The following is a 27,874-nucleotide window of genomic DNA, read 5'->3' on the forward strand; positions in this document are numbered from 1 at the left end:
GGTAACCAGTGCAGGTACAAGCTTTCCACATAGAAGGAACAGTATGTCTAAAGGCCCTGAGGCAGGACAGAGCTTAGAAAATTTGAAGGAAAAAAGAGGCCAATGCCAAGAGTGGTTGGAGCTTCGTAAGAAGATAGTACAAGATGATTCTGGAAAAACAGGTAGATGCCTAATCATGAAAGGTCTTGCAGACCGTAAGAACACTCTGCATATTATTCTGAATAAAACAGAAAGCAGTGAAGGATTCTGAGCAGAGTATTAGATTTACATTTATGGTAAATTTATGTTTTTATAAGATCACTTTGGCAGCTGTGTGGAAAATGGATTAGAGTGGGGAAAGAAAGGCTGAAAGACCCTTTAATTGCTACTGTAAACCCACGTCAAAGATTATTCCCTGGATTAGGGTGGAAGTGGCTTAAGTGGAGGGAAGAGTATCATATGAGAAATTATTTGGAAGCAGAATCAACAGTATTTGATGAGGGACTGAATGTGGCAAGTGAGGAAGATGCACACTTCAATCCATGTTTCCAGTTTAAGGAACAGGTAAGTAGATCTAAATTAGAAAAATAACTAATAAAGCTATGATTTTCACTTCTAGGAGTTTATCTGAAACAGATAATTTAGGGGGGAAGAATCTGAATGTTCACTGCAGGTTTATTAAACAAAAAATTGGACATCAATTTAAATGACCAACAGTAGGAATACAGACTAAATATATGGTAAACTACAAAACAGAAAACTGAAGTAACTAAAAATAATGATACAGACTATAACATATATTCACATGATCCCCAAATTGTGATATCATATGCAAAAGAAAAATTCTGGAAGGACATACACCAAAATTTTAGTAACTCTCTTAGGACCTGAATTATGGAAGATTTCTTTATTGTTTAAAAATTTCCTTTTACCAAAATTGTTTTATACTGCGCATATCACTGAATAAGATAAAATACTATTATAATCCTGAAAAAAATGTTAAAATAAAATCTAGATCAATATGAATATCTATGATCTTTGAGTAAATAAGCCCTTTTGCACATAATACCAAAGGGAGAAAACTCAAAGGAAAGATTGACAGATTAAACTTGGTGGAAAAAATCTCCAAAAGTACTGTAACAAAATCAAAAGGTAAATGAAAAAATAGTCACAACAAATATAACAGGCATATGACCAATAAACATGAAAAGTATACAGTCTCAATATTAAGCAAAGAAGTGTTACAACAAACTACATTTAAAATATTTTTTTCTCAGTGTGGGTAACTGAAAGCAATTTAATTATTAAAAGTTAAATTATGTAATGTATAAGAATTATTACTGAATGACCTGAAATGCTCACTGTCTGCATTTAACTAAAAAGTTATCAATATAATAGTTTTTATGTTATTGGGAGAAAAAGTACATATCCATAGAAAAGTGAGATCACAAAATATCAGTAGTTTTCTCCAGGTTGAATGGGATTAAAAGTTATTTTTTCTAACTGCACCTGAAAATTGAAGCTAATATCTATCAATTTCATAGTTAACTATGAGAATTAAATGAAATAATCATTTTAAGTACTTAATAGAGTGTCTAACAAATAGTGAGCCTTCATATATTTATTTTTGCCATTATCATTTATTCATTCTATTTATCAGTAGTTTCCAAAACTTCTGAAAAAACATCAATCACTTTTTAAGACAGAAAATGATACTGTTTTAATATACATTATTTTTATCAAGTCCTGTATTTCAGAAATAAACTTAAAAATTATCTTCTATGTAGAAAATAATGTACTAAAATGAGGATGAAAGGATGTGTTAAAATATAAAGTCCATGTTCATAAGAGACTTGCAATCTCTGAAGAATGATAATAAAAATGTGCTGTGAAATGTGCCATAAAAAAAAATGCTATGGGGTGCAGAAAAAGAAGGAAAGATCATATCCAGATTTTCTGATTTTGGTCTGTGGGGTTGGGGTGGGGCAGTGGGAGAAAGCGTCTGGAAAAGATGGCAGGTGAACTGAATCTTGAGGAAAAAAAAGAAAAAAGTGATAGGAATGCTCTGCTCCAGCTAGGAGAAAAAAAATATATCTAGGAGCAAATTCAGCTGAAGTTAATTTAGGTTGAAGCTACACAGTAGAACAATGTTTTCAAACTTGACAGTGACCCACATTAATATTTTATATCATGACCTAGAATACACATAAATGTCAGTGTATGTGCATGTGTGTATGTTGTATGTGCATACATATACATACAGAAACAAATTTCATAAAATATTAATAAGATGTCATATACTTTTTTTGTTTGTTTTGAGTGCTAGTAGCAATCTACTAAATTGATTTCAGGTCTGGCTAATGGCTTCACACTTTCAGGTTGAAAAGGCCAGCTTATGGATTTTAACTGTTAGGTCAAGGACACTGTACTTGATTCAAAAGACATTAAACATCATTAAACAGGATGTTTTGGTATTCATCCATCTTTTTATGTATAGCTGTACCTCATTCATTTCTCTGGGTTCTAATCCAGCACAGAATTTCTAGAACATATGGTCTTACCCATCATCTTAAACTCAAAAAGCTAATGCCAAATTGTTTTTTCCAAAATTATTATACCGATTTCCACAACCACTAGTAGTATGCTATTGTTCCATATCCTTAACAATGCTGAGTACTGTCTAATTCCTATCACTTGTCTTCACCTTCATTTTTCCTAGGCACTGAAGTTGAAATTAGTATTACCATTTAAAACTTTGTACTTTGCTCAAAACACTTTTAAAAATTCTTTACTATCTACTGACTAAATCATAAAGGCCTTTAGCTCCTCCACAATAGTATTCAACCTATCTTGTCAAACTTATACTATGCTCCTCTATGATCCTTTCATTTAATTTTAACTGGTTTATTCTTTGCTGCCTACATATTTTTTTTCATAATATTCCAGTTTCTTCTCCCTCACACCTCTACATGTTCAAATTCCACCTTCCTTTAAATTCTAATTCAAAAGCTATTTTCTCCTAGGAAAGCTATCATTGATCTCCACTCTTGTGAATTACTATGGTACTTTATCAATATATCCTTTTTTTGACTTAACCATTTTCTACCTTGTATAAAAGCAATTATCTATTAAATGCATACTGTGTACAACATGTTCTGATAAACATTTTAAATCATAGTTGCTAATTTCCCTAATAATAATACATGAAAATTGGTTGACTTCATCCCAATGCAACACAGATGATAAGATGCAGAAGCTATATTTTGGATTAGGTTTGATTTCAGACTTCTCTTTCTACTATACAGCACTATCACTTTGGTCTTATTTAGATCATTAATCTTAATCATTTTAAACTTAGATATACACAACTTGGGTCTACAAAGGGTTTGAGACACTTACTCACTGAAAAAGTATCACTTTTTCCATCCAAGAATGATCTGAGATGGCTTAAAAAAATAAGATGATATGGACCACAAAGGGGAATGATAGTCAATGAAAAAAGGAAGCAAGTACGTTAACCATAAATGTTAACATGGTTGCTTGGACTGTACAGATTTAACTTGTTGGCCATAGCTTGCAACCCCTAGTATACAGGATAAAAATTCTTAGTTTCACATCAAAGGATCCTTATAATCTAAATCCATGATTATAATTTCTCTAGTCATGTTATCCCACACTCACTTGACTCTATATGTCTTAGATGCAGAATTTTTCTGTTTCCTGAATATTCAATCTAAGGCCTGTCATGGCTCTGGGCCTTTGTTCTTGCAGCTCCTTTAGGCTTTCTCCATTGCTTAGCTTATAGTTATTTATCACTCAAAATTCATCCCAAATGTCACTTTATATACCTTTCACAATTCACCCAAGTAGTGATCTATTACCTTTTCTATTCAAAATCTCTTTATTGTTCATACCTCTCTTAAAGCCTTCATCATGCTTAATGATATCCTCTTTATAGGTCCACCTCTTCCTCTCCCCATTACTCTAAGGGAAGGATGGTCTTATCCATCTTGGTATTCCCACTGCCCTACACCAGTGCCTAACAGTACCTAGTATACAGCACATGCTCAATTAATATTCACCAATGAAGTATCTCATATTTTTAAATACAAATATCTATACGTGGTAATATCTCAAAACTGTAACTTTATATAATCATACTGGATTCCATGGCTTACTTTTTTTCAAAAAGAGAAACTGCATTTTAACTTCATTGTGACTGTAAGAGAATTATTCTATTTTACATGCCTGGTTGTTTTCATGAGCTGCACAATTATCTGTTCCATTATATTCTGTAAGCTGTTCTCTTCTTTTTTCTCTAATAAGAATTTTATGAACATCATCTTCCAGTCTATTGAAGAATCCTCCACCATGTGATAAAGTCTGAGAAGAACTCAATTCCTGCCAAAAATGAATTATGATTTACTATCAACACAAAAGTGTATGCATTTAAGTAAACCTAGTCAGCCATTAGAAGGATAGAGAATGAAAGAAAAATTCATTTTTTTAACTAGGAGACAATCAGTTTCTTCTTCATCTCCAGAAAATAAACAATAGAGAATTGTTTATAAACAATTTGTAAATGTCCTTCTCTTCATATTTTGTTTGGTGTTCCCTGACTTAAATTTTAAAATCCATATACTACACAATTCCCCCATTTAATGTGCATATATTCAATATTTTTTAATATATTCAGAGAGTTGTACAACCATAACTACAATCAATTCTGTAAGAGTTTCATCACCCCCAAAAGAAACTGAACCTATTAGCAGTAACTCCCCATTTCTTCTTAATACCTCTCCTCAGTTGTCCCTCCAATAACACTAATCTACTTTCTTTCTATACAGATTTGCCTATTCTGGACATTTGATATAAATGGAATCAGACCATATGTGGTCTTTAGTGACTGGTTTCTTTCACTTAGAAAATTTTTTTCAAGGTTCATCCATATTATAGCATGCATGCTCTTCATTTATATAGTGTACATATAACATTTTCTTCATTCCTGATTGCCAAATAATATCTCATCAGTGGATACACCACATTTAATTTCTCCATCAGTTGATGGGACATTTTGGGTTTCTATATTTTGGCTATTATGAACAATGCTGCTATAACCGTTCATGCACAAGTTTTTTGTGTGGATATGTTTTCAATTCTTTTGAGTGTATACACCTAGAGGTAGAACTGCTGGGACATATGGTTACTCTTATGTTTAACCTTTTGAAGAATGTCAGATAGTTTTCCAAAACAGCCACATTTTACAATCCCATCAACAGTGTATGAGGGTTCTAATTTCTCCATATTCTCACCAACACTCATTTATTATTGTCTTTTATTATTATAGCCCCTTGAGTGGGTGTGAAGTGGTATCTCATTGTGGTCTTGAGTTGTATCTCCTGATGGCTAATGGTACTATCTTTTCATGTGCATATTGGATATTTACAGATCTTCTTTGAAAAATGTCTGCTCAGATCCTTTGCCCACTTTTTAATTGGGTTGCTTTTTATTTTTGAGTTTTAAGATTTATTTATTCTACCAAATGTCTCTATATATTCTATCGAATGTGTTATCAACTATATGATTTGCAAATACTTTCTCCCATTCCATGGGTTGTCTTTTCACATTCTTGATGGTGTCCTTTGTATCACAAAAGATTTTAATTTTGATGAAGGTCACAAAGATTGACTCCTATATTTTCTTCTAAGAGTTTTATAATTTTAGCTCTTATATTTAGGTCTGTAATCTACTTTGAGCTTTTTCTGTGTGTATGTTGCAAAGAAGGGGCCCAAATTCATTCTTCTATGTTTGGATTTATAGCATTATTTGTTAAGAAGATAATTATTTCCCCATTGAATTGTCTTGGCACCCTTGTCCAGAATCAAATGAACACAAATGTAAGGGTTTCTTTCTGGAGTTGTAATGCAATTCTGCCAATCTGTATGTCTACCCTTGTGCCACACCTTGATTACACGCCTTGATTACTATAGCTTTGTAATGCTCAACTTTTTACACTATATTTAAAAAATAATTTTTACATAAATCCCACACACCAATGAAAGGGAGATAAGATTTTATCACATGCTACTCAATTACATAAAATAAGAAATCCTACATTTTCTCCAATACAAGTAGCATGTCCTCTCCAATTTCCCATCATGAAGACAGAGTGAGGAAAGTGTTCCTCTCGCTCCCACTGAAGTCACCTATGTCCCGAGTTCTTGAACAAAAATACTTCCAATTTAACCCATTTCAATTGTATTTGTAAGCATATGACCCAACAGTTCAATGCCTGCTTATCCTTTTCCCTTCATTATCTTAAAAAGTGTTTGAAAGAAAAACAAGTTTATTAGTGCTTAATAATATACAAATGACATTTAAAATATTTGTAGAGTCCCTTACATTTTGCAAAGCATTTCCACAAATATTGCATCTGAATCTCACTAATACAATAAGACGTTGATAGAGCAATAATTTTTCCCCACAAAGTAATTGTGACCTCAGGAAAGTTATATAACTTGTCCATTAGTCATTCTATTGCCAAGTGGTACAGATATATCACTAAGCCTACGACTTCATAAACGACTTCTAGTATATTCTGGTAAGATTTCATTTTTTAAAACAATAAATACAGTGCTTAAAACAATGTTGAGCTTCTATGGAAGGAATACCATGATAATGGCAACTAATCAGCTTCTGGATTTCACTTCTCCAAGGACTGAAGTTCTAGCCAGCGTCCTGTTTTTTGACAGCTGTTACCACTACAGCATGCCTAATGCCTATCACAAAGGGGATTAGTGAGATACGATTTTTTTTCCCTCAGGATGGAACTTTTCAAAAGATATCCTGATAAGAAAATATGGGAAAAAGAAGCAAAAAGAAATCAACCATAACCCTCCCTCTGACACCTCAAAAGAAAAAGAAAAAATCTCAAATTTGGCAAATGTAAGAACATTGATTCTTCAGTAAGTTTAGCCAATTCCAATTAACTCAAATTCTGAATACCTATTATGTGCCCAGCAAATAATGAAAAGGACAGTATGGTGTTTATGTATAAGTATAGCCCTATAGATCACTGGAACATAATTAAGAGTCTAAACATAAGACTTCATTCACATTTATGATCAATTTTTTTAAAAAACATGTCAAGGTACTTCATTAAGGAAACAGGACTATTTCAACAAATGGTGCTGGAACAGCTGGATATACATATGCCAAAAGGAGAATTTGTACTCTTTCTTCATACCATACACAAAAATTAAAACAGATCACAGAGAAGATGATTCTGAGAAGATGGCAGAGTAGGAAGTACCAGGAATTTATCTGATGTAATAAATATTTTGGAACTCTGGAGTCTGCTGAAGGCTTGTTTCCAAAGGAAAACTTGGATAGTAAATTGAGGTTAACTTTGGTCAATTTCAGCTTTCAGCACAGCAGCAGCTACCCATTCCCCACCCCTAGCCAGTGTGCTTATTCCTGGAGCAGATTGCACACATTTTATGGAAGCTAGGGTGGGCAAAAAGGACCCTGTCCTCCAAATAAGGGGGTTGGTGCTATGGTCACTGCTGCTTCTGATCACAAAGGCACAAACAGACAAAGGGTAGGTAGTTGCCCCACTACCTAAACTGTTGCAAGCCCCTCCTCCTCTAGCTGAAGGTACTTTCAAAGGATTTAAAGGGCTGATGCTCTTTTCCCCATACTGTTTTCTGCTTTCCACCTTCAGGTCCAGACATTAAAAACTAGGATGTTCAAGAACATCTGCCTATGAGGGGAAAATAAAAAAGTGACTGCACATGCCCAACAAAAGGCTCAGAAAAGAATTAAGACATTAAGTTTCTACCTCACACTGATCCTCAGAACAGACAACATATCAAAAAACAAAGATAAAAAAACAGCAATCCTTGAGGAAGAGAATCTGATTTCTAGTTACCATATTATTAAATTCAAATGTCTAGCATTCAACAACAAGAATAATCACAAGGCATACATATAGGAAAGTATGGCCCATTGGAAGAAAAAAAAATTGAAACCTTCCCTCAAAAAGACTTCTGGAAGTTATATTAGAGACTTTAAAAGAATTGTCTTAAAGATGCTCAGAGAAGTAAGGGTAGGTGTGGAAAAAAAATTTAAAAAATGATGCATGAAGAAAAAGGAAATACCAAATAGAGATAGAAAACCTTAAAAGATACCACAAAGAAATCCTAGAGCTAAAAAGACAAATTCACTAGAGTGATTCAAAGGCAAAGCTGAGCAGGCAGAATTGAAAGAATCAGTGAAGTCAAAGATAGGACAATAGAAATGATCCAGGATGAGAACAGAAAAGATTGAGGAAAAGCAAACAGAGCCTAAGGGACCTGCAGGACACCATCAAGTAGACCAATATTCACATTGTGAGACTTAAAAGAACGAGAGAGAGAGAAAGAGGCAGAGAGAATATTTGAATAAATAAGGGCTGAAAACTCCACAAAGTTGAAGACGTGACTATAAACATCCAAGAAGCTCAAAACCTCCAAGTAAAGAGACTCACATCAAGACATAATATAGTCAAACTTTCAGAAGACAAAGAAAAAAATCCTAAAAGCAGCAAGGGGAAGCAAATCATCACATACAAGTGGATTCTCAGTAAAATTCATCAGAAGATTTCTCACCAGAAACTTTGAAGTCCAGAAGTTAGTGAGCTGATGTATTCAAAATGCTAAGAGAAAAAACTTTCAACAAAAAACCCTATATGCAGCAAAACTGTCCTTCAAAGTTAGGGAGGAATCAGGACATTCCCAGATAAATCAAAGTCGAGGGAGTCTGTGACCACTAGACCTGCCCTGCAAGAAATGTTCAAGGAAGTTCAGGCAATGTAAAAAGAAAGGACATTAGACAGTAACTCAAAGCCATATAGAGAAATACACACCTTAAAAATAATTAACTTGGGAAATTAGAAGCTCATATTACTGTAACAATGGTATCTAACTATACTTTTTGTTTTCTACATGATTTGAGGCCAATATGATTAAAGAAAAAAAATTAGTGTAAAAGCTTCTATTGCCAGAACTTTGGTTTGTAACTCCAAATCTTTTTTTATACATAACTTAAGAGGTTACTGCATTTGAAAGAATTTTTAGTTTATGTTTTTGGGCACACAAATTGTAAAGATGTAATTTTGTGACAACAACAACTGCAAGAGGTAGGAAGAGCAGTGTAAAGGAGAATTTTGTATGCTATTGAAGTTAAACTGCTATAAATTCAAATTAGTATTACAAGTTTAGGATGTTCAATGTAATCCCCATAGTAAACACAAATAAAATAGTTGTACAATATACACAAAAGGAAATGAAAGGATTTGAATAATTTCACTATAAAAAAATCAAATAAGTACAAAAGAAGATAGTAATGAAGGAAACAAGCAACAAAAGAGCTGTCTGACATATAATAACAAATAGCACAATAACAGAAATCAGTCTCTCCTTATCAGAAATTACATTAAATGTAAACTGATTAAGTTCTCCAATCAAAAGATATAAAATGACAGAATAGATAAAAAGAACATGACTGAACTATATGCTTTTTACAAAAGACTCACTTGCGATCCAAAGGCACAAATAGGTTGAAAGTGAAGGTACAGAAAAAGATTCTCTGTGCAAACAATAACCAAAAGAGAGCAGGGGTGGCAACATTAATATCAAACAAAAGACTTTAAATAAAAAAAGGTTACAGTAGATAAATGACATTAAAATCAATAAAAAATACAATACAGCAAAAAAAATAATTATAAACATTTACACATCTAATGACAGACCACAAAATTATGATGAAGCAAAAACTGACAGAACAGAAGGGAGAAATAGTTGCACAGTTGTAGTTGAATACATCAATACCTCACTCAAAGTAATAAATAGAACTAACAGACACAAGATAAGTAAGGAAGTAGAGGACTAGAACAACATAATAAACCATGCAGGTCTAACAGAAATATACAGAACACTCTATACCCAACAATAGTAGTATACATATCCTTCCCAAGTATACATGGGACATTTTCCAGGATAGCCCACAAAATGAGGCCACAAATGAAGCCCCAATAGATTTGAAAAAATAAATAGCATGTAAAATATCTTCTCTGACCACAAAGAGATGAAGTTAGATATCAATAAAAAACAAAAGAAAATTCACAAATTTGTGGTAATTAAACAGTACAGGTTTTTAAAAATAAGGTATCATTGATATACTATCTTATGGAAGTTTAACATGAGCAACATTGTGGTTAGAACATCCACCCGTATTATCAAGTCCCACCCACACCCCATTGGAGTTACTGTCCATCAGCATAGTAAGATGCTATGGAGTCAATACTCGTGTTCTCCGTGCTGTAGTGCTGTTCCTCTGACAACCCTACATTATGTGTGGAAATCATAATGTCCCTTAATCCCCTTCTCCCTCCCTCCCAACCCCTTCCGAACCCCTTCCCGTTGGTAACCGCTAGTCCTTACTTGGAGTCTGTGAGCCTGCTGCTGTTTTGTTCCTTCAGTTTTGCTTTCTTGTTATAGCCCACAAATCAGTGAAATTATTTGGTACTTGTTTTTCTCTACCTGGCTTATTTCACTGAGCATGATAGCCTCTGGCTCCATCCATGCTGTTGCAAAAGGCAGGATTTGTTTTCTCCTTATGGCTGAATAATATTCCATTGTGTATATGTACCACCTCTCCTTTATCCATTAATCTACTGATGGATACTTAGGTTGCTTCCATATCTTGGCTATTGTAAATAGTGTAGCAATAAACATAGGGGTGCATGTCTTTTTGAATCTGGGATCTTATTTTCTTCGGTTAAATTCCAAGGAGTGGAATTCCTGGGTCAAATGGTATTTCTATTTTTAGTTGTTTGAGGAACCTCCGTATTGCTTCCCACAATGGTTGAACTAATTACATTCCCACCAACAGTGTAGGAGGGTTTCCCTTTCTCTGCATCCTTGCTACCATTTGTTGTTCCTTATCTTTTGGATGTTGGCCATCCTAACTGGTGCGAGGTGATATCTCATTGTGGTTTTAATTTGCATTTCCCTGATAATCACAATGTGGAGCATGTTTTCATGTGTCTGTTGGCCACTTGAATTTCTTCTTTGGAGAAGTGTCTGTTCATATCCTCCACCGAACTTTCAATCGGGTTATTTCCTTTCTGGGTGTTGAGGCATGTGAGTTCTTTATATATTTTGGATGTTAACCACTTGTCCGATATGTCATTTTCACATATATTCTACCATACTGTAGGATACCTCTTTTTTCAACTGATGGTGTCCTTTGCTTACAGAAACTTATTAGTTTGATCTGGTCCCATTTGTTCATTTTTGCTTTTCCTTCCCTTGCCCAAATAGATGTGTTCAGGAAAAAGTTGTTCATGTTTATATTAAAGAGATTTTTGCTATGTTTTCTTCTATGTGTTTTATGGTTTCATGACTTACATTCAGGTCTTTGATATACTTCAAGTTTACTTTGTGTATGAAGTTACACAGTAATTCAATTTCATTCTCTTGCATGTAGCTGTCCAGTTTTGCCAACAGCAGTTGTTGAAGAGACTGTCATTTTCCCATTGTATGTCCATGGCTCCTTTATAGTATATTAAATGACCATATACGCTTCATTTACATCTGGGCTCTCTAGTCTGTTCATTGGTCTATAGTTCCGTTCTTGTGTCAGTGCCAAATTGTCTTGATTACTGTGGCTTTGTAGTAGAGCTTGAAGTGGAGGAGCGTAATCTCCCTAGGTTTATTCTTCCTTCTCAGAATTGCTTTGGCTATTCAGGGTCTTTTGTGGTTCCATCTGAATTTTAGAACTACTTGTTCTAGTTTGTTGAAGAATGCTTTTGGTATTTTGATAAGGATTGCATTGAATTCATATACTGCTTTAGGCAGGATGGCCATTTTGACAATATTAATTCTTCCTATCCATGGATACGGATGTTTCCATTTATGGTATCTTCTTTAATTTCTCTCACAAGTGTCTTGTAGTTTTCATAGTATAGATCTTTCACCTCCTCAGATAGGTTTATTCCTAGATATTTTATTCTCTTGGTTGCAACTGTAATTGGAGTTGTTTTCCTGATTTTTCTTTCTCCTGGTTCATTGTTAGGATATAGGAATGCAAAATTTCTCTGTTATTAGTTTTGTATTCTCTAACTTTGCTGAATTCAGTTATTAGTCCTAGTAGTTTTGGGGGGGAGTCTTTAGGGTTTATGTACAGTATCATGTGATCTGCAAATAGTGACAGTTTGTCTTCCTTACCAATCTGGGTGCCTTCTATTTCTTGGTGTTGTCTGATTGTTCTGGCTAGGACCTCCAGTACTATGTTGGATAAAAGTGGGGAGAGTGGGCATCCATATCTTCTTCCTGAACTTAGAGGAAAAGCATTCACCTTTTTGCTGTTAAGTATGATCTTGGCTGTGGGTTTGCGATATATAGCCTTTATCATGTTGAGGTACTTTCCCTCTATACCCATTTTGTTGAGAGTTTTTGTCATGAATGGATTTTGAATTTTGTCAAGTGCTTTTTCAGCATCTATTGAAATGCTGTGATTTCTGTCCTTCTTTCTGTTGATATGGTGGTGTATGATGCTGGTGGATTTTCAAATATTGTACCATCCTTGCATCCCTGGAATAAATAATACTTGATCATGATGGATGATCTTTTTTATGTATTTTTGTATTAGGTTTGCCAATATTTTGTTGAGTATTTTTGCATGTATGTTCATCACGGATATTGGTCTGTAATTTTCTTTTTTTGTGGTATCTTTCCCTGGTTTTGGTATGAGACTGATGCTGGCCTCATAGAGTGAGCTTAGAAGTATTCCCTCCTCTTCTACTTTTTGGAAAACTTTGAGGAGGATGGGTATTAAGTCTCCACTAAACGTTTGATAAAATTCAGCGGTGAAGCCATCTGGTCCAGGCATTTTGTTCTTCATTAGTTTTTTGATTACCAATTCAATGTCATTGCCAGTAACAGGTCTGTTCAGATTTTCTGTTTCTTTCTGGGTCAGCACTGGAAGGTTGTATTTTTCTAGAAAGTTGTGCATTTCTTCTAGGTTATTCAATTTGTTAGCATATAATTTTCCATAGCATTCTCTACTAATTCTTTGTACTTCTGTGGTGTTCGTAGTGATTATTCCTTTCTCATTTCTGATTGTTTGTTTGTGCAGACTCTTTTTTCCTTGATAAGTCTGGCTAGGGGTTTATCCATTTTGTTTATTTACTCCAAGAACCAGGTCCTGGTCTCACTGATTTTTCCTATTGTTTTATTCTTCTTAATTTTATTTCTGCTCTGATCTTTATGTCCCTCCTTCTAGTGAACTTGGGTCTCATTTATTTTCTTTTTGTAGTTTCATTAATTGTGAGTCTACACTGTTCATTTGGGATTGTTCTTCTTTCCTGAGGTAAGCTTTTATTGCAATATGCTTCCCCCTTATTACCATCTTTGCTGCATCCCAGAGATTTTGCAGTGTTGAGCTGTTTTCATTTGTCTTCATATATTGCTTGATTTCTCCTTTTATTTGGTCATTGATCCACTGATTATTTAGGAGCATGTTGTTACGCCTCCATGTATTTGTAGGCTTTTTTGTTTTCTTTGCATAATTTATTTCTAGTTTCATACCTTTGTGGTCTGAGAAGTTGGTTGGCACAATTTTCAATCCTCCTGAATTTAGCAAGGCTCTTTTTGTGCCTTTGAATATGATTACTGAATATGTTCCATGTGTACTTGAGAAGAATGTGTATCCCGTTTTTGGGTGGCATGTTCTGTAGATGTCTGGTAGATACATCTGTTCTCATGTGTTGTTCAGTGCCTCTGTCTCCTTACTTATTTTCTGTCCAGTTGATCTATTCTTTGGAGGGGTGTGTTGAAGTCTCCTAAAATGAAAGCACTGCATTCTATTTCCCCCATTAATTCCATTAGTATTCGTTTCACACATGCAGGTCCTCCTATGTTGGTTACATATATATTTATAGTGGTCATATTCTCTTGTTAGACTGACCCCTTTATCATTATGTAATGTCCTTGTCTCTTGTTACTTTCTTTGTTTTGAAATCTATTTTGTCTGATATCAGTACTGCAACTCCTGCTTTTTTCTCACTATTATTTGCACGAAATATCTTTTTCCATCCCTTCATTTTTAGTCTGTGTATGCCTTTGGGTTTGAAGTGAGTCTCTTGTAGGCAGCATATAGATGGGTCTTTTTGGACTGGTGCATTCAATCCACTTACATTTAAGGTGATCATTGGCAGATATGTACTTCTTGCCATTGCAGGCTTTAGGTTCATGATTACCAAAGGTTCAACAGTAGCTTCTTTACCATGTAAGAGTCTAGCTTAATGCACTTAGTATGCTATTTCAAACACAATCGAAAGGTTTTTTTTTCTTCTTCCTCTACTGTTTATGTGTGTCATATTCCATACTCTTTGTGTATCCCTTAACTGACTTTGTGGGTAGATGATTTAATTTTGCATTTGCTTAGTAATTAATTGGTCTACTTCCTTTGTTGTGGTTTTAATTTCTCTGGTGACAGCTATTTACCCTTAAGAGCAGTTCCATCTACAGCAGTCCCTCCAAAATGTACTGTAGAGATGGGTTGTGGCAGGTAAATTCCCTCAACTTTTGCTTATCTGTAAATTGTTGAATCTGTCCTTCAAATTTAAATGATCATCTTGCCAGGTTGAGTATTCTTGGTTCTAGGCCCTGCTGCTTCATTGCATTAAATATATCATGCCACTCCTTTATGGCCTGTAAGATTTCTGCTGCAAAGTCTGATTATATCCTGATGGGTTTTCCTTTGTAGATGATCTTTTCTCTCTCTCTGGCTGCTTTTAATACTCTCCTTGTCCTTGATCTTTGCCATTTTGATTATAATATGTTTTGGTGTTCTCTCTCTTGGGTCCTTGTGTTGGGAGATCTGTGGGCTTCCATGGCCTGAGAGACTATTTTCTTCCCCAGACAGGACATTTTCAGCAATTATTTCCTCAAAAGACTTTCTGTCCCTTTTCCTCTCTCTTCTTCACCTGGTAGTCCTATAATGCGAATGTTGTTCCATTTGGATTGGCGGCATAGTTCTCTGATTATTCTTGCATTCCTTGAGATCCTTTTTTATTTGTCCCAGCTTCTTCATATTCCTGTTCTCTAATTTCTTTTTCATTTACCCTCTCCTCTACCTCATCTAATCTGCTTTTGAATCCCTCAATTGTATATTTCATTTCAGATACTGTATTTTTCAGTTTGTCTTTCTTGAAGTCCTCCCTGAGATCTTGAATATTTTTCTGTAGCTCTGTGAGCATGTTTACGATTTTTATTTTGAAATCTTTATCAGGAAGATTGGTCATTTCAGTTTCACCTAGCCCTCTTCCTGGTGTTTGAGGGATTTTGGTTTGTACCAGATTCTTTTGCTGTTTCATATTTCTAATGATGACTATGGAATAATAACTTTGTGTAGGCAGTACCCTCTAGTGCCCAGAAGCTCTACTCTCTGGAGTTGTCCGGTGCCTTAGTGACAGTGGGGGTTGCAGGTGTGCAGTGCTAGTGCCTGCCAGGAGGAAAGAGTTTTCTTGTTTCCTAGCTGCAGTTTCTGCCTCCACTGCCAGGGCCAGTGGGCCGAGTGTGCAGGGAGAAGCCTCTGCATTACATCCATATAGCTGCCGTAGGGGGGGCACCCTGTAGCTGGTGTGGCATGATGGCGGGGGCAGCAGGTTTGCAAACTGCTAAACTGTTTATTTTAAAAAGTTAATCCTTTACTGAACAACACTCTACTTCAGTATGTTATTGATCAAGGTTACACACATGGTTGGTCTATTTTGGGGTATTTTGTTCTTATCATCTATTTGTCACTGTGCTAATTATTCTTCTAATTATTAGTTTCACAAAATATGTTGGTTTCTGATTAGGCTGGTACTCCAGTCTTTTTTCTTCCTCAAGAGCACTTGGCTATTTTTGGTCCTCTGGACTTCCACACTAATTTTAGAAGTGCTTTAGTTTCAGTTTAAAAACTAAACTAATTTTGATTGGGATTACACTGATTTTACAGATATGAGGAAAAGTGACCTTTTTGTGATGTCTTCCAATCCATGAACAAGGTGTGTTTCTCCATTTAAATCTTTTAAAAAAAGGTTATTTCAAAAAAGTTTTAGAATTTTCCCTGTATAGGTCTTACACATCGTTTATCAGATTTATTTCTAGATATTATAATTTATTATTGTAAAAAGCATTTTTCTTAATACTTTCTGCTGTTACTGGCATATAGAAATACAGTAATTGCTGAAATCGTTTCTTCATTTAAAGTTTAAGGAACTAAGATTGTCAAATACATCTTTTTGTAAGCTTACCAATAGGAATGCAAAAGTAACTATTTCACAAGCTCCTCCACCTCCACAAGTATAAAAAGGTACAGCCGTAGTGGAAAACTCTTCAGTAGTTTCTTACAGTTATGTATGTTTATAGATACCCCATGACACAGAAATTTCATTCTTAAGTTTTCACCTAAGAGAAATTAAACATGTTCATAAAAGGACTTGTGTACAAATGTTCATAGTAGTGGAGACAACCCAAATGTTCAACTGATAAATATGTAAATAAAATTAAATAATATGGAATAGTATTAGCAATAAAAAAGAATGAAGTACTGATACATGCTACAGCGTGGATGAACTTCAAAAACATCTTGAAACGTGTTAAGAAGTCACAAAAATATATATTGTATGATTTCATTTACACTAAATGTCCAGAACAGGCAAATCTATAGAAACAGAATGTAGATTAATAATGGCCTAGGCTTAGAGGAGGGGCAGGGCAGAAGGGGAATGGGGAGTGACTGATAAAGGGCAGGTTTCTTTTGGAGATGATGGAAACATTCTATGATTAGATTATGGTAATGGCTGCACAACTCTGTAAATGTACTAAATCCCACTAAAGTGTATACTTAAAATGGATAACTTTTATAGCATGTACATTATACTTCAATAAATTTGTTTTTAAAATGTTGTAGTAGCCTTATTCATAATGGAAAAAAAGTGGAACCAAACCAAATGTCCACCATCAGGAAAATAAACATATTGTGATATATTCACATCATGGAATACAATTTAGCAATGAAAAGGAAAAAACCACTAATACAAAAACAGGGATGAACCTTCAAACATTTTGCTGAGGGAAACAGGCAGACCAAAGAATAACATACTGTATGCTTTATTTTAAATGAAGAGGCAAAACTAATCTATGATGATAGAAACCACAACATTGGTTGCCTGTGGGTGTGGGGGAGGGTTTGAGGGACTTATTGGGATGGAGCAGAAGGGAACACTCTGGTGTGATAGAAATGTTCTTTACTTTGTTAGGGATATAGGTCATATAATTATATGCATGTGTCAAGCCTCATCAAACTACACCCTTAAAAGACCTGTGCATTCTATTATATGTAAATTATATATCAGTTTAAAAAAAACTGAGCTTCCCCAAGAACCTGTTTCCTAACTGAAGAACAGAGCATTTATAAAGTAAACTGACAAATATGAATGCTTTGATCAACAATTCGTTTCCTATTTCTAAGGGCTCCAAGCCACCTCATAGAATAGCCTCCCAGATTTACAGTTTTAAGATACCTCAACATACAGTAACACATATACCTCGAAAAGCCCATCTGTACATGCCATTTCTCTTTTGCCACACTTGAGTGCTTTGAACTTATTCCAAGAGGACATCTAAATAATGTTCTTTAAATGGGCTGTATTAAACAAGAGATTACATATGGCTTAAGTCTACTTTCTCCTTCCCTACTAGGAGAGACCCTAATGATTCAAGTCTTGAAGCTGACTTCAATTAATTATTTATTAAGCCCTTACTATGCAGTTAATACTATGTTATGCATGGGCTACTCTTACAGAACTCACAATCTACTGAGAAAGACAAATCTAACAAACATAGTAATTAAGCACCCTTCTACATATGTCAGGGATGGCAAATACCTGTAAAGCATATAGCCTCTTCTTCCTCTTCTATAAATGGCAAATATAATTGATAATGGTACTTTTTCTTGCTGAGCTAGGATGCAGTCTCAGAATTCTTCTTAATGAAGAGCTACATGAAGGCCCTAACAATGTTTAACTGGCAGAGGAAATAAAACCTATGTGCCTCTGTTCTAAGTGTTATAAAAATATACAGGAGAAGCAGACCAAACAAGGCTAAAGAAAGTTGTAATGAGAAGGTGGAACATTCATTCATTTATCAATCAACATTCATTTACATTACCCACTATGTGACAGGAATTAGGACTACAAACTAAATCAACAAGATTATTTTCCCAGACTTCCAAGAACTCAAACGCTAGTGAAGAAGCAAAACAAGGATAAAACAGGGTGTTGAGTGATATGAGTATATACAGGGTGTTCTGGGCATTTAAATTAGACCATGATCAGGGAAAGCTTCCAGGAAAAAGTGAGTCTTTGGCCAAGTTCTGAAGCATAGTTTCCAAAGAAAGATGGAAGCAGAGTGACACCATCAAGATGGCATGTGGTCTAGTAGGTCCTGACTTCACTTCCCCTCACAGGAAGGACTAACAAGTATTCGTGGACAAGACACCACTGAGCAGATGGAAGGGAAGAATAGATGGCTAGGCAAGGTAGTTTTAAAACACATAGAATGTTCAGAAAAACTCTAAATACTATTTGAATGGCTTGAGGCAGAGTCACAGTCTTAAAATATGAGAACAATTTTTAAAGTAAATTACAGGAAGAGCAATAACTGGGAGACTATTAGTTTCATAAATTCTGTACCATTTCTATTACTATATGCATGTATTCCTGAAGTAAAATTTAAATTTAATGGAGAATAAGCTCCAAGGAAATATGGATCAAGGAAATAATCATTAATAGCTGCTCAAAGCACTGAGTGAAGTCTGATGGGAAACTTTATAATATCTGACAACACCTGACCCTACTGACGAATTTTTCAAAAAAACTTTTAATTTTAGAATAGTCTTTGATTTACAGAAAAGTTGCAGATAGTACAAAGTTTCTGTTTATCTCTCACACCCAGTTGCCCCAACATCTTACAGTAGTTTGGTACATTTCACAACTAAGAAACCAACACTGGAACATTACTATAACTAGACTCCACACTGTGAACTTCACTAGTTTTTCCCTCATGTCCTTTTTCTGTTCCAAAATCCCATCCAGGATACATTATATTTAGTTGTCATGTCTCCTTAGCCTTTTCTGGTCAATGACAGTTTCCCAACTTTGTTTTTGATGATCTTGAAAGTTTTGAGGAATACTGGTTATACTGGTCGGGTATTTCATAGAATGTCCCTTGATTTGGGTTTGCCTGATTTTCTTCTCATGGTTAAACTAGGGTTATGTGTTCCTTTTGGGGAAAACCACACCAGTATAGTCTATTCTCATCATATAATATCAACACTATATGGTATCAACATGATTTATCATTAATAATATTAACAATGATCACCTGGTCAAGGATGCATTGGCCAGGATTCTCCAATGTTACTTTCCCTCCCCTTCTGTACTCAACTCTTTGAAAGCAAGTTACTAAGAGCAATCCACACTCAAAGAGAGTGGAGGGAGTTAAGCTTCTCCAGGAAGAAGAATATCTACATAAATTACTTGGAATTTTCTGTATGAGAGATTTGCCTCTTCTCTTCCCATTTATTTACTCACTTATTTATATTAGTGACTCACGAGTATGTACTTTATACTTAGGGTACCAATACTATGTTATTTACTTTGTTTCTCAAAATGTGCCAACTCTGGCTGTTGGGAGGTATATCAGTTTGGTTCCTATGTCCCTTTGACAAGACCCTATTTCTTTTGTATTCTGAGTACTTCCTTACTTTCTGGCATTACAAGATGATCCAGGCTCATCTTGTATATCCACTTTGCAGTCCTAGAAGCTGCCATTTCTTCAAGGAATCCTGGTTCTTTTTATTGGCAAATGGTAGAGCCAATGATCAATTTTAACATCATAAAAATAACAAGACATTCTATGCCCTCTGACATGATACGATAGGAAGCATAGCACACCATGTAGGAAACATAATTTTTGCTTCCCTCATCTCCTAAAAAAAAATTGAACTTGAATCTATAAAGCTTCAAGAGCTAATTAACAATTTATAGGAAATCCTATAAAGATGTAACCCCAAGATCTGTCTGTAATTATGTGATCTGCCAAGAGATGAAGCCACAGATAGCAACTGAGACTTGGGAGATAAATCTAGAGTGTATGAGGCAAGCTCTCTCCCTATTCTTCCATTGTTTGGTATACAAACTGGAAAAAAGCACTTTTTTGGGGGTTTTATTTGGTTATGTTGGATTGAGTTGGGTTATTCTTACTGAAAAGCAAAAGCTAACAAATATAATAAACACAAATAAGGAAAGGCATGGGAACAAAAATGAACTCAGAACATTAAGAGGAGCAGGAAATAGGTTGAACTGCTTAGGTAAAGTCAGTTTTTAGGTGAGATTTTTAAAACCTAGGCAGAATTTATTTGCTTTAAAAATTTAATGGTCTAACTATTGTTGCTATTCTTCTGTGTTCCAGTAGTATTAACCCTGGAGTTCATTTTCTTATCACATAATACTTATTTCAATCACACACTGATCATTTATCATAATTTTACCAACAGATCCAACCTTACTTTTCAGCTAATATAATTAGGGCCTAAAATGAATAAATTATTTATCGAAGCTCTCATTATGTAAGGTAGACGTGCTAGAAACATAGCGCAATAAAAAGGAAATAGGCTTTCCTAATGAAGCCAGAATGACTGGGTTTGTTCCCCTGTTCCCTCTCTCATCCACTGTTTTTTATTTTTAATATAATTTTTAATAAGTAGTCCATGGACATGAAAGAAAAATTCAAAATTTTACATTGTGAAAAGTAAGCCTTTCTCCTATCCCTGTCCCACCTTGGGCAACCACTGTTACCACTTCTTAAGCACTCCTCTAGATAGTCGAATCAAGCATACTGAAGACTTGATTTTTTAGACTCAAAGACATAATAATCACTAAAAATATTAAAGTTATTGAATGGTACTATAAGGCGAGTGGGGAAGGCCAGATAAAAGTGGGACTAAAGAGAAAGGAATAGATATGAGATATGCCACCCAGCATCACTGGCATTTAAAAAGGCAACACACTAAAATTAAAAATAAAGAAACAGAACAACCTTAAGGATCAAATGTTTTTCCTTAAGAGGCATAATTTTTAAGAAGTATATACAAGCACCTATTTTATTACTCATTCTGCTTGTCTAGAATTCTCTAGGTATGTTCTTGACTGTACTGTAGTGAAGGATGGGTAGGGGATGTAGTCGCCGTGGCAGACATCTCCTAGACATTTAATGAAGAAAAAGTAATTGTTCCCATCCTCTACTCCTGGCAAGTGTCATTTTAATTTTTTTGTACTGAAGTGGAGTTGATATACAAAATTATATTTGGTTCAGGTCTACAACACAGTGATTCAACAATCACATATATTATATATATGGTCACCACAATAAGTCTAGTTACCATCTGTCAACATACAAAGATATTACAGTACTATTGACTACATTCTCTACATTGTATTTTTGTCCCCATGACTAAATTATTTTTTAATTGGGAGTTTGCACCTCCTTATCCCCTTTACCTATTTTGCCCATCCACCTCCAGCCCCCATGTTTCATTTTTATTTTTATTGTTTCAGGGTGAGAGAACTTATGACGCATTGGAACAGGAAAGAAAGCACTGAGATTCATAACACATAATCAAGATGGATGAAGAACAAAAAAGAAGAATGATGAAATTAACCTGAGGACAATTTTAGCTAGCAGTTAGAGGAATATACAGGCAATTGAAGCATTCCTCATCACCTAGCAATGAAGTAAAAAAATATTTTCTCTTTTGAATTTTACCTAGTAAATACCTGATTTAAGAGGGGATGGTTGAGATGCATATTGCTCTCAACAGAGATTAGGAATTTTAGAGTACTCAAGAAAAAAAAATCTCTTGGCATAAGTAACATACCAAAGATGGAAATACTTAAAAAAAAAAAAGTCAGTTATTGACCATACAATGTAACAAATGAGTACATTTTTAAGAGTATAAAATACAAATCATTTTAGACACATTTTCAGACTTAGTTTTTGAACTCTGAAAAAAAGAACTGAATTATATATTATTTTGATCAATTTCTTAAAATAGCTGTGTAGGAAATAAATTATAATTAGACTGCATTTGGAATGTAGAAAATGTCTTAATCATTAGGATTATTCAAAGTGAATTTTATATATAAATTTAATAGTAACAAACAATTAGAACACAGCTCAAAACTATATGCTAGGCCACATACCTATGCTTTGTTTAAATACCATACAGATTAAAAACATTAAATAGATGAGATACTGTCAGTCTGCATTTTTTTTCTTCTTTCAAACCAGGAAAGAAGAAAAAGTAAGCATGGAACAGCTTATAAAAATTATTTTCCTCTCCATTAACAGTAGCTGATAGTGTCTTAGGAACAGGGTATACCTTTCTATTTGTTTTCTCATTTGCATAAAGCTATCTTCCAAATTGATCAATGGTTAAAAAAAAATTGGAATCAGCCCCAAAGTACACATTTTTCACTTTGAAACATAAAAATTAATACTCAGTCTATGTTTGTGGTCATTTAATCTGAGAAACAGTGACAGTGATTTGTAAACACAAAGAATTCCCACCATCTGTTTTAACAGCAAATCAATTTTGTGCTAGTTAAGGCCTGTATTTTTAATATAGTCACAGTGTTATTTAGATGATGTTTTCTGAGAAACAGACTTCATTTCCCTGACCTGTGAAGCAAATACCTGAAATAACAAAATAAATGGTCAAAAACCATATATGTATTCTAAAGTGAAGTCAAAGAGCACTAACTATTAAAAAAAGCAATTAATGGAATTTTAAGAATACACACTTAGTAGAAGAATAATGGAACTTTCTAATTATTACCTTAAAAAGTCAAAGAACTCTAACATTTAATTAGTACCTTCCTCAATATTAGAAGATATTTTATAGTAATACCTCCCAATTCTAAAAGGTTCGTAGACGCTGTAGGAGTCTTCAAAAAAAAGTAACCAATAGCACTAAGAAATTACGTATACGCTGCACTACCCTCTCATGGTGAAGGGTAAGAGAAGTAAATGATCGGTTAATCTTATCCATACATATCAAATGTGAAATCACAGCTTACCTCACAACTTCCGTAATTCCAAAATATCTTGAGACATGCTTTCAGGATGTTTTTAATAAAGATTGGAGTGTTACACCACCTTTCCCTAAAATTTTAAACTTACATGTGTTAACTGCTTGGCTCATGCACACACAAAAATGAGGATGCTAAAGCCAAATGATATTCTACTGCATGCAAATAATCATATTTTTATTCTAATGTAATGTGTTTTATATCTTTGTAATTGCCAGAAACATGATTGAGTTCACTCACAACAAACCTATGACCTGTCCTTTAAACGGCTACGTCTCAAAAAGTCTGACTGCTAAATATTAAAGCATTATTTTTAAAACCATCAAGTGTTTTCCACAATAAAGATGGTTACAATAACACTTACCTCAGTCTTTTTACTAATGTGATCTGTAAATGAAAAAAAAAATGGTGACACTTCTTTGAAGGAAATTGACATAAAAATATTTTAATATGTAAAAAATATTTAAACAAACTAATTGGAAAGAATTTCAAAATTATAATATGAGTTACAGAACACATTTTGGGGTTGTCTAGGATAGACATCAGATTTACTTTTCTAAGGATGAGATGTTAAAATTTAGCATGTAATTACCAATTTTCTCAACAAGGGACTAGTTCTTATATCTCAGTAAATGCCAACCATATCAAAGGGTATTATTAAATTTTAAATATGTGAATTTCATGTAATTTAGGCTTTTGGTTTTTCATAATTTTGGGGGGACAGGGTGCTTGAGGGGGAACAAATATATCTAAAATCAAGTAACAGAACACTATTATCAAAAACTGTATAGATCACTGCCTTTGTGGAATGAAATAAAAATTAGAATAGTAATTTGTGTCCTTTAAAACTATTAGCTTTTTGTTATTTAAAAAATATACATTATAATGATTTGGTGGTAGTATGAAAAAAATTCTAAAAATAAATGTATATTTAAAATATGAATACAAAAAAGAAGGTATAACTAACATATCCAAATTAAGCAAATCATTGACTTAGTAACAACAGCATTTCTGGAAAAGGATTAGACAATGAGGAAAAGGAAAAAATAAGGGAATCCACACATATATACGGTAAACGAAAAGTACAAATAGGAAGCAAGTGCTCTTATTTAAATTGGAGATGACCAGGGTGTCTAATATTTAACAATGCTTCCTGTGCACAGTATGAATTTTCCATTCTCAAGGACTAAAAATAATTTAATAGAATAGCTTTCTTATGATGGAGAATCTAAAAGTTGGTTCAGTTCTCTAAAACATCCATTAACCAGAATAGAGTCTATAAACACAATAAATGTCAAAATCACAAGTTTCAGATCAAACTACCAAATCCTGGTGGGTTACTGTCATTCTTCTAGCATATAACATGATGCTAGCACCTGAAGAAGAATGGTGACTGTGTTAATTGTGCCTTGAAAGAGTTGTGTGTATCTTCCCTTTAACAGTATTATACTCATATCTTTCTCATTCCATCTAATAAATTTACATAATAAGTCAAACATATGGAAAATATGTTTTAAAAAGCATTCTTTTTATGTTTCTGCCTAGTTTTTAATGAAACATATTTCTTCTGTAAAATCTTTCTTCCTAAAATCAGATTTTAACATACATCTGTTCTTTTAACGCCAAAGCAAAGCAACTTAATCAGAGAGGCAGATTATAGGAAAAAACTTTCCTGACTGTTAAAGGAAAGCAATATAATCCTCTAAATTTATTCTAAATTTCACAGACAGCTTACTTCTGAAAACAGTTAAGTATTTCATTAAAAAAAAAAAGATTACTGCCATGGTATTATTAGTCCTCAAAGAACAAATACCTAATGTTTTAAGGCTAAATTCATGGGAATCATCTATCAATGAACAAATAGCTTCTCATCTGGTCCACAAATATACTAGCTAGCATAAGCATAGTGCTGTTCAATACAACTTTCTGTCATGACAGTAATGCTCTATACCTGTGCTGTCTAATATAGAAGCCACTAGTCACATGGAGTTACTGAGCACTTGAAATGCGGCCAATGCAATTAAGGAATTTTTTTAGTTCATTTTAACTAATTTATATTTAAGTTGCCACCCACACATGAATAGTGACTACCATATTATACAGCACAGACTTAGGGTTTTTACTATTTCTTACATCAAAAACAATGTGCTTTGTGGTCTATATGCAAAAGTTTAGTGGACAGTATAATTTTCTTCTTTTTCTTTGAGAAAAAAATACAAATGATATTAGAGTTTTCTGGTAATAGGTTTCATTCTAAAAATTTATATCTTAATTTTCTAAGACATATAGCTCCAGATAACCTGAAGAGGCTGACTGAAAATGGATGAAATCTGAAGATACTATTCCTGGTGTAGTATAAGCTAAATCACTTTATATATAAGGACAATGATAATGTTTCATGATGACTCAAAAACTACAAATATCAATTTTCATTTTAGTGAGTTTCAGAAAGAGAACAAATTCATATATACAAAAAAGAAATTTTTACCAAAGTTTTATGGGGTTTTAATGACTGATTTTAAATTACTCTAATCCCAAGTCATTTATTTCCAACCAGGTTTATATTTTTTACATTCGAAGTAATACATTCACAAAACAAGTTTTACTTATTTTAAAAATTAGGAAGGTACTTACAACTTAAGTGTACAAAGACTTAGAATACTTTCTTGAGAATAACTGATTTCCTATATAAATTACCTTCAGTTTGAAAATCTTTTAGTGACACTGTGAGAGGTTTGTCTTTTCCCTGATGATTCTTTCTTTTATCTTTTTTATTCATAACCTTTGATTGAGCTGAAGCATTTTCAGGATTTTCATACTCCTAAAAAGAATTACCAATAATTAAGCGTAGTTTAAATTAATAAAATCAACTCACCAATAGCTAATAAGTTTCTTTAAGTTTTATATTTTAAAGATAAAGACAAACAAAATACAAAAACCTAGCCAGACCGTATTAAAAGTACCTGTTTATTATATACTCAATCCCTTGCCTCTTAAATATTAAAATAAAAGCAAAAAGCTGTATTATAACCACTCCTCTTTGCTCTTTCTTCAGTTCAAGATGAAATTTAAGACAATAATCTATATTCAATTTCCTTTCCCACTTTACCTCCTCACTTCTCAAAATCTGGCTTCTGCTGTTCTCTACCACTAAACTAAGGTCAACCTCCATACCTCCTCCTTTGGTCAATGCCAAATCCAAAGACAATATTTTTTCAAGCATCTCTTGGGTTTTCTCAATACACTTCTGACTATTCTTAAGTCTCCTTCACTGGCTTTTCTTTTCCTAACTCTTTTTCTCAAAAACATAGTTGCTGTTCAACATTATTTCATTCTTAATCTATTCTTTTTATACTTTATATCCATTGTTCCTCAAACTCAAAGTTTAAAGTTCCACATGATGATTTCTGCATGTACAGACAACTGGAATGTTCAACAACAATCTCCAAACTAAATATGTTCACCTTGCCTTCCCTACTTGAACTTCTAGGAAGTACCCTGTTCAATGCCACCACTATTTACATAACTGCTAGGTTAGAAACCTCAAAGTCATCTCTCCCTACTCTTCCTGCACACTTTATATCCAAATTAGTCACTAGGTCTTGTTGAGTTTAACTAAAGAACTCTTAAATCTACCCTCTTTTCTTCATACCTTTGTCATTTCCCATCTTCCTTTCCTTGATGCTGCAACACCCTCTAATTTTAGCCCCTCAATCCATCTTCTACATTGCTACAGCATGAGTTTCTAAAACAAAAACCTAAACTTGTTAAAAATATTCAATAGCTCTCTGCCAACAGATGTACAGAACCCATCTCCTTAGCCCGTTACATGAGGTTCTTTATATCCTATCATTTTGGCAGTATTTCCAGCAACTCTAGGTCCCTAAATTATAGTTTTTCAAGTATGCTATACTCTTTCACATGTACATATTTTGTATACTTGTAACTCCTTCTGAGAGAGCTTACTTCCTCTTGCCTACCCTGTGAACTTCTAATATACTATAAGACTCCCTTTTAAATATCTTTTCCTAAAACCCATTCCCATTGAAAGCACAAAAAAATTCTTTCTGAATTCTCACTGTAATGAGAACATACCTCTCAATACTATACATTATAATTACATGTCTTGCCTCCCTTCACTAAACTCAAGGTCTGGGACCCTGGGTTTATTTTTGTATTATGTGCCTAGCATATTCTGGCTACTAAAAAAAAAAAAATTGGTGAATGAGTGAAAGAACAGAATAGAAAATGCCATCCCAAACTTTAGTTATTATAAAAATCCTTAGGCTAAAATAATCAGTTATCTCATTGGAATATTGACTTGAAACTTGATGATTACATCAATGTAATCACATCAAGTTAGCAATCTAATACAAAAGGAGTTCCTCCATTCTGTGAGGTCATCATTGTGTGACAAAGCCCAAGCGTATTAGGTCTTTGAGCCAAGAAAACTGGTTGGGAGCATGATATTTTATCGACACCATCTACTCCTCCTCTATAGCTATAGCTAATCTTTTAATATCAGAATCTAGACAAGTTGTTATCATAGGATAATACTCTATTTGCTAAATTTAATCTCCAAATAAGCAAGTCAGGAGGACTTTTCCATTTAAGTGACTCATCCTAGTAGGGCTGGCTGTGCCCATCTTT

At 34.0% G+C, this 27,874-nt stretch overlaps 1 protein-coding gene across 3 annotated transcripts in view; it reads right to left on the reverse strand.

Annotated features, from left to right (window-relative positions):
- Window positions 1–27,874, reverse strand: part of GKAP1 (G kinase anchoring protein 1) — a 78,681-nt gene that overhangs the window by 11,239 nt on the left and 39,568 nt on the right. For 2 of the 3 annotated variants that reach the window (XM_037023522.2, XM_037023521.2), the window contains 3 exons: window positions 25,922–26,045; window positions 23,589–23,611; window positions 4,228–4,380 (listed from right to left, as the gene is read on the reverse strand). In XM_037023522.2, the coding sequence (XP_036879417.1) occupies window positions 4,228–4,380; window positions 23,589–23,611; window positions 25,922–26,045 (300 nt within the window). The remainder of the gene's footprint in view (window positions 1–4,227; window positions 4,381–23,588; window positions 23,612–25,921; window positions 26,046–27,874) is intronic. The other variant, XM_037023524.2, reaches the window with a different exon arrangement.

Source organism: Manis javanica, chromosome 2, assembly GCF_040802235.1.
Source record: "Manis javanica isolate MJ-LG chromosome 2, MJ_LKY, whole genome shotgun sequence".
Classification (NCBI taxonomy): domain Eukaryota; kingdom Metazoa; phylum Chordata; class Mammalia; order Pholidota; family Manidae; genus Manis; species Manis javanica.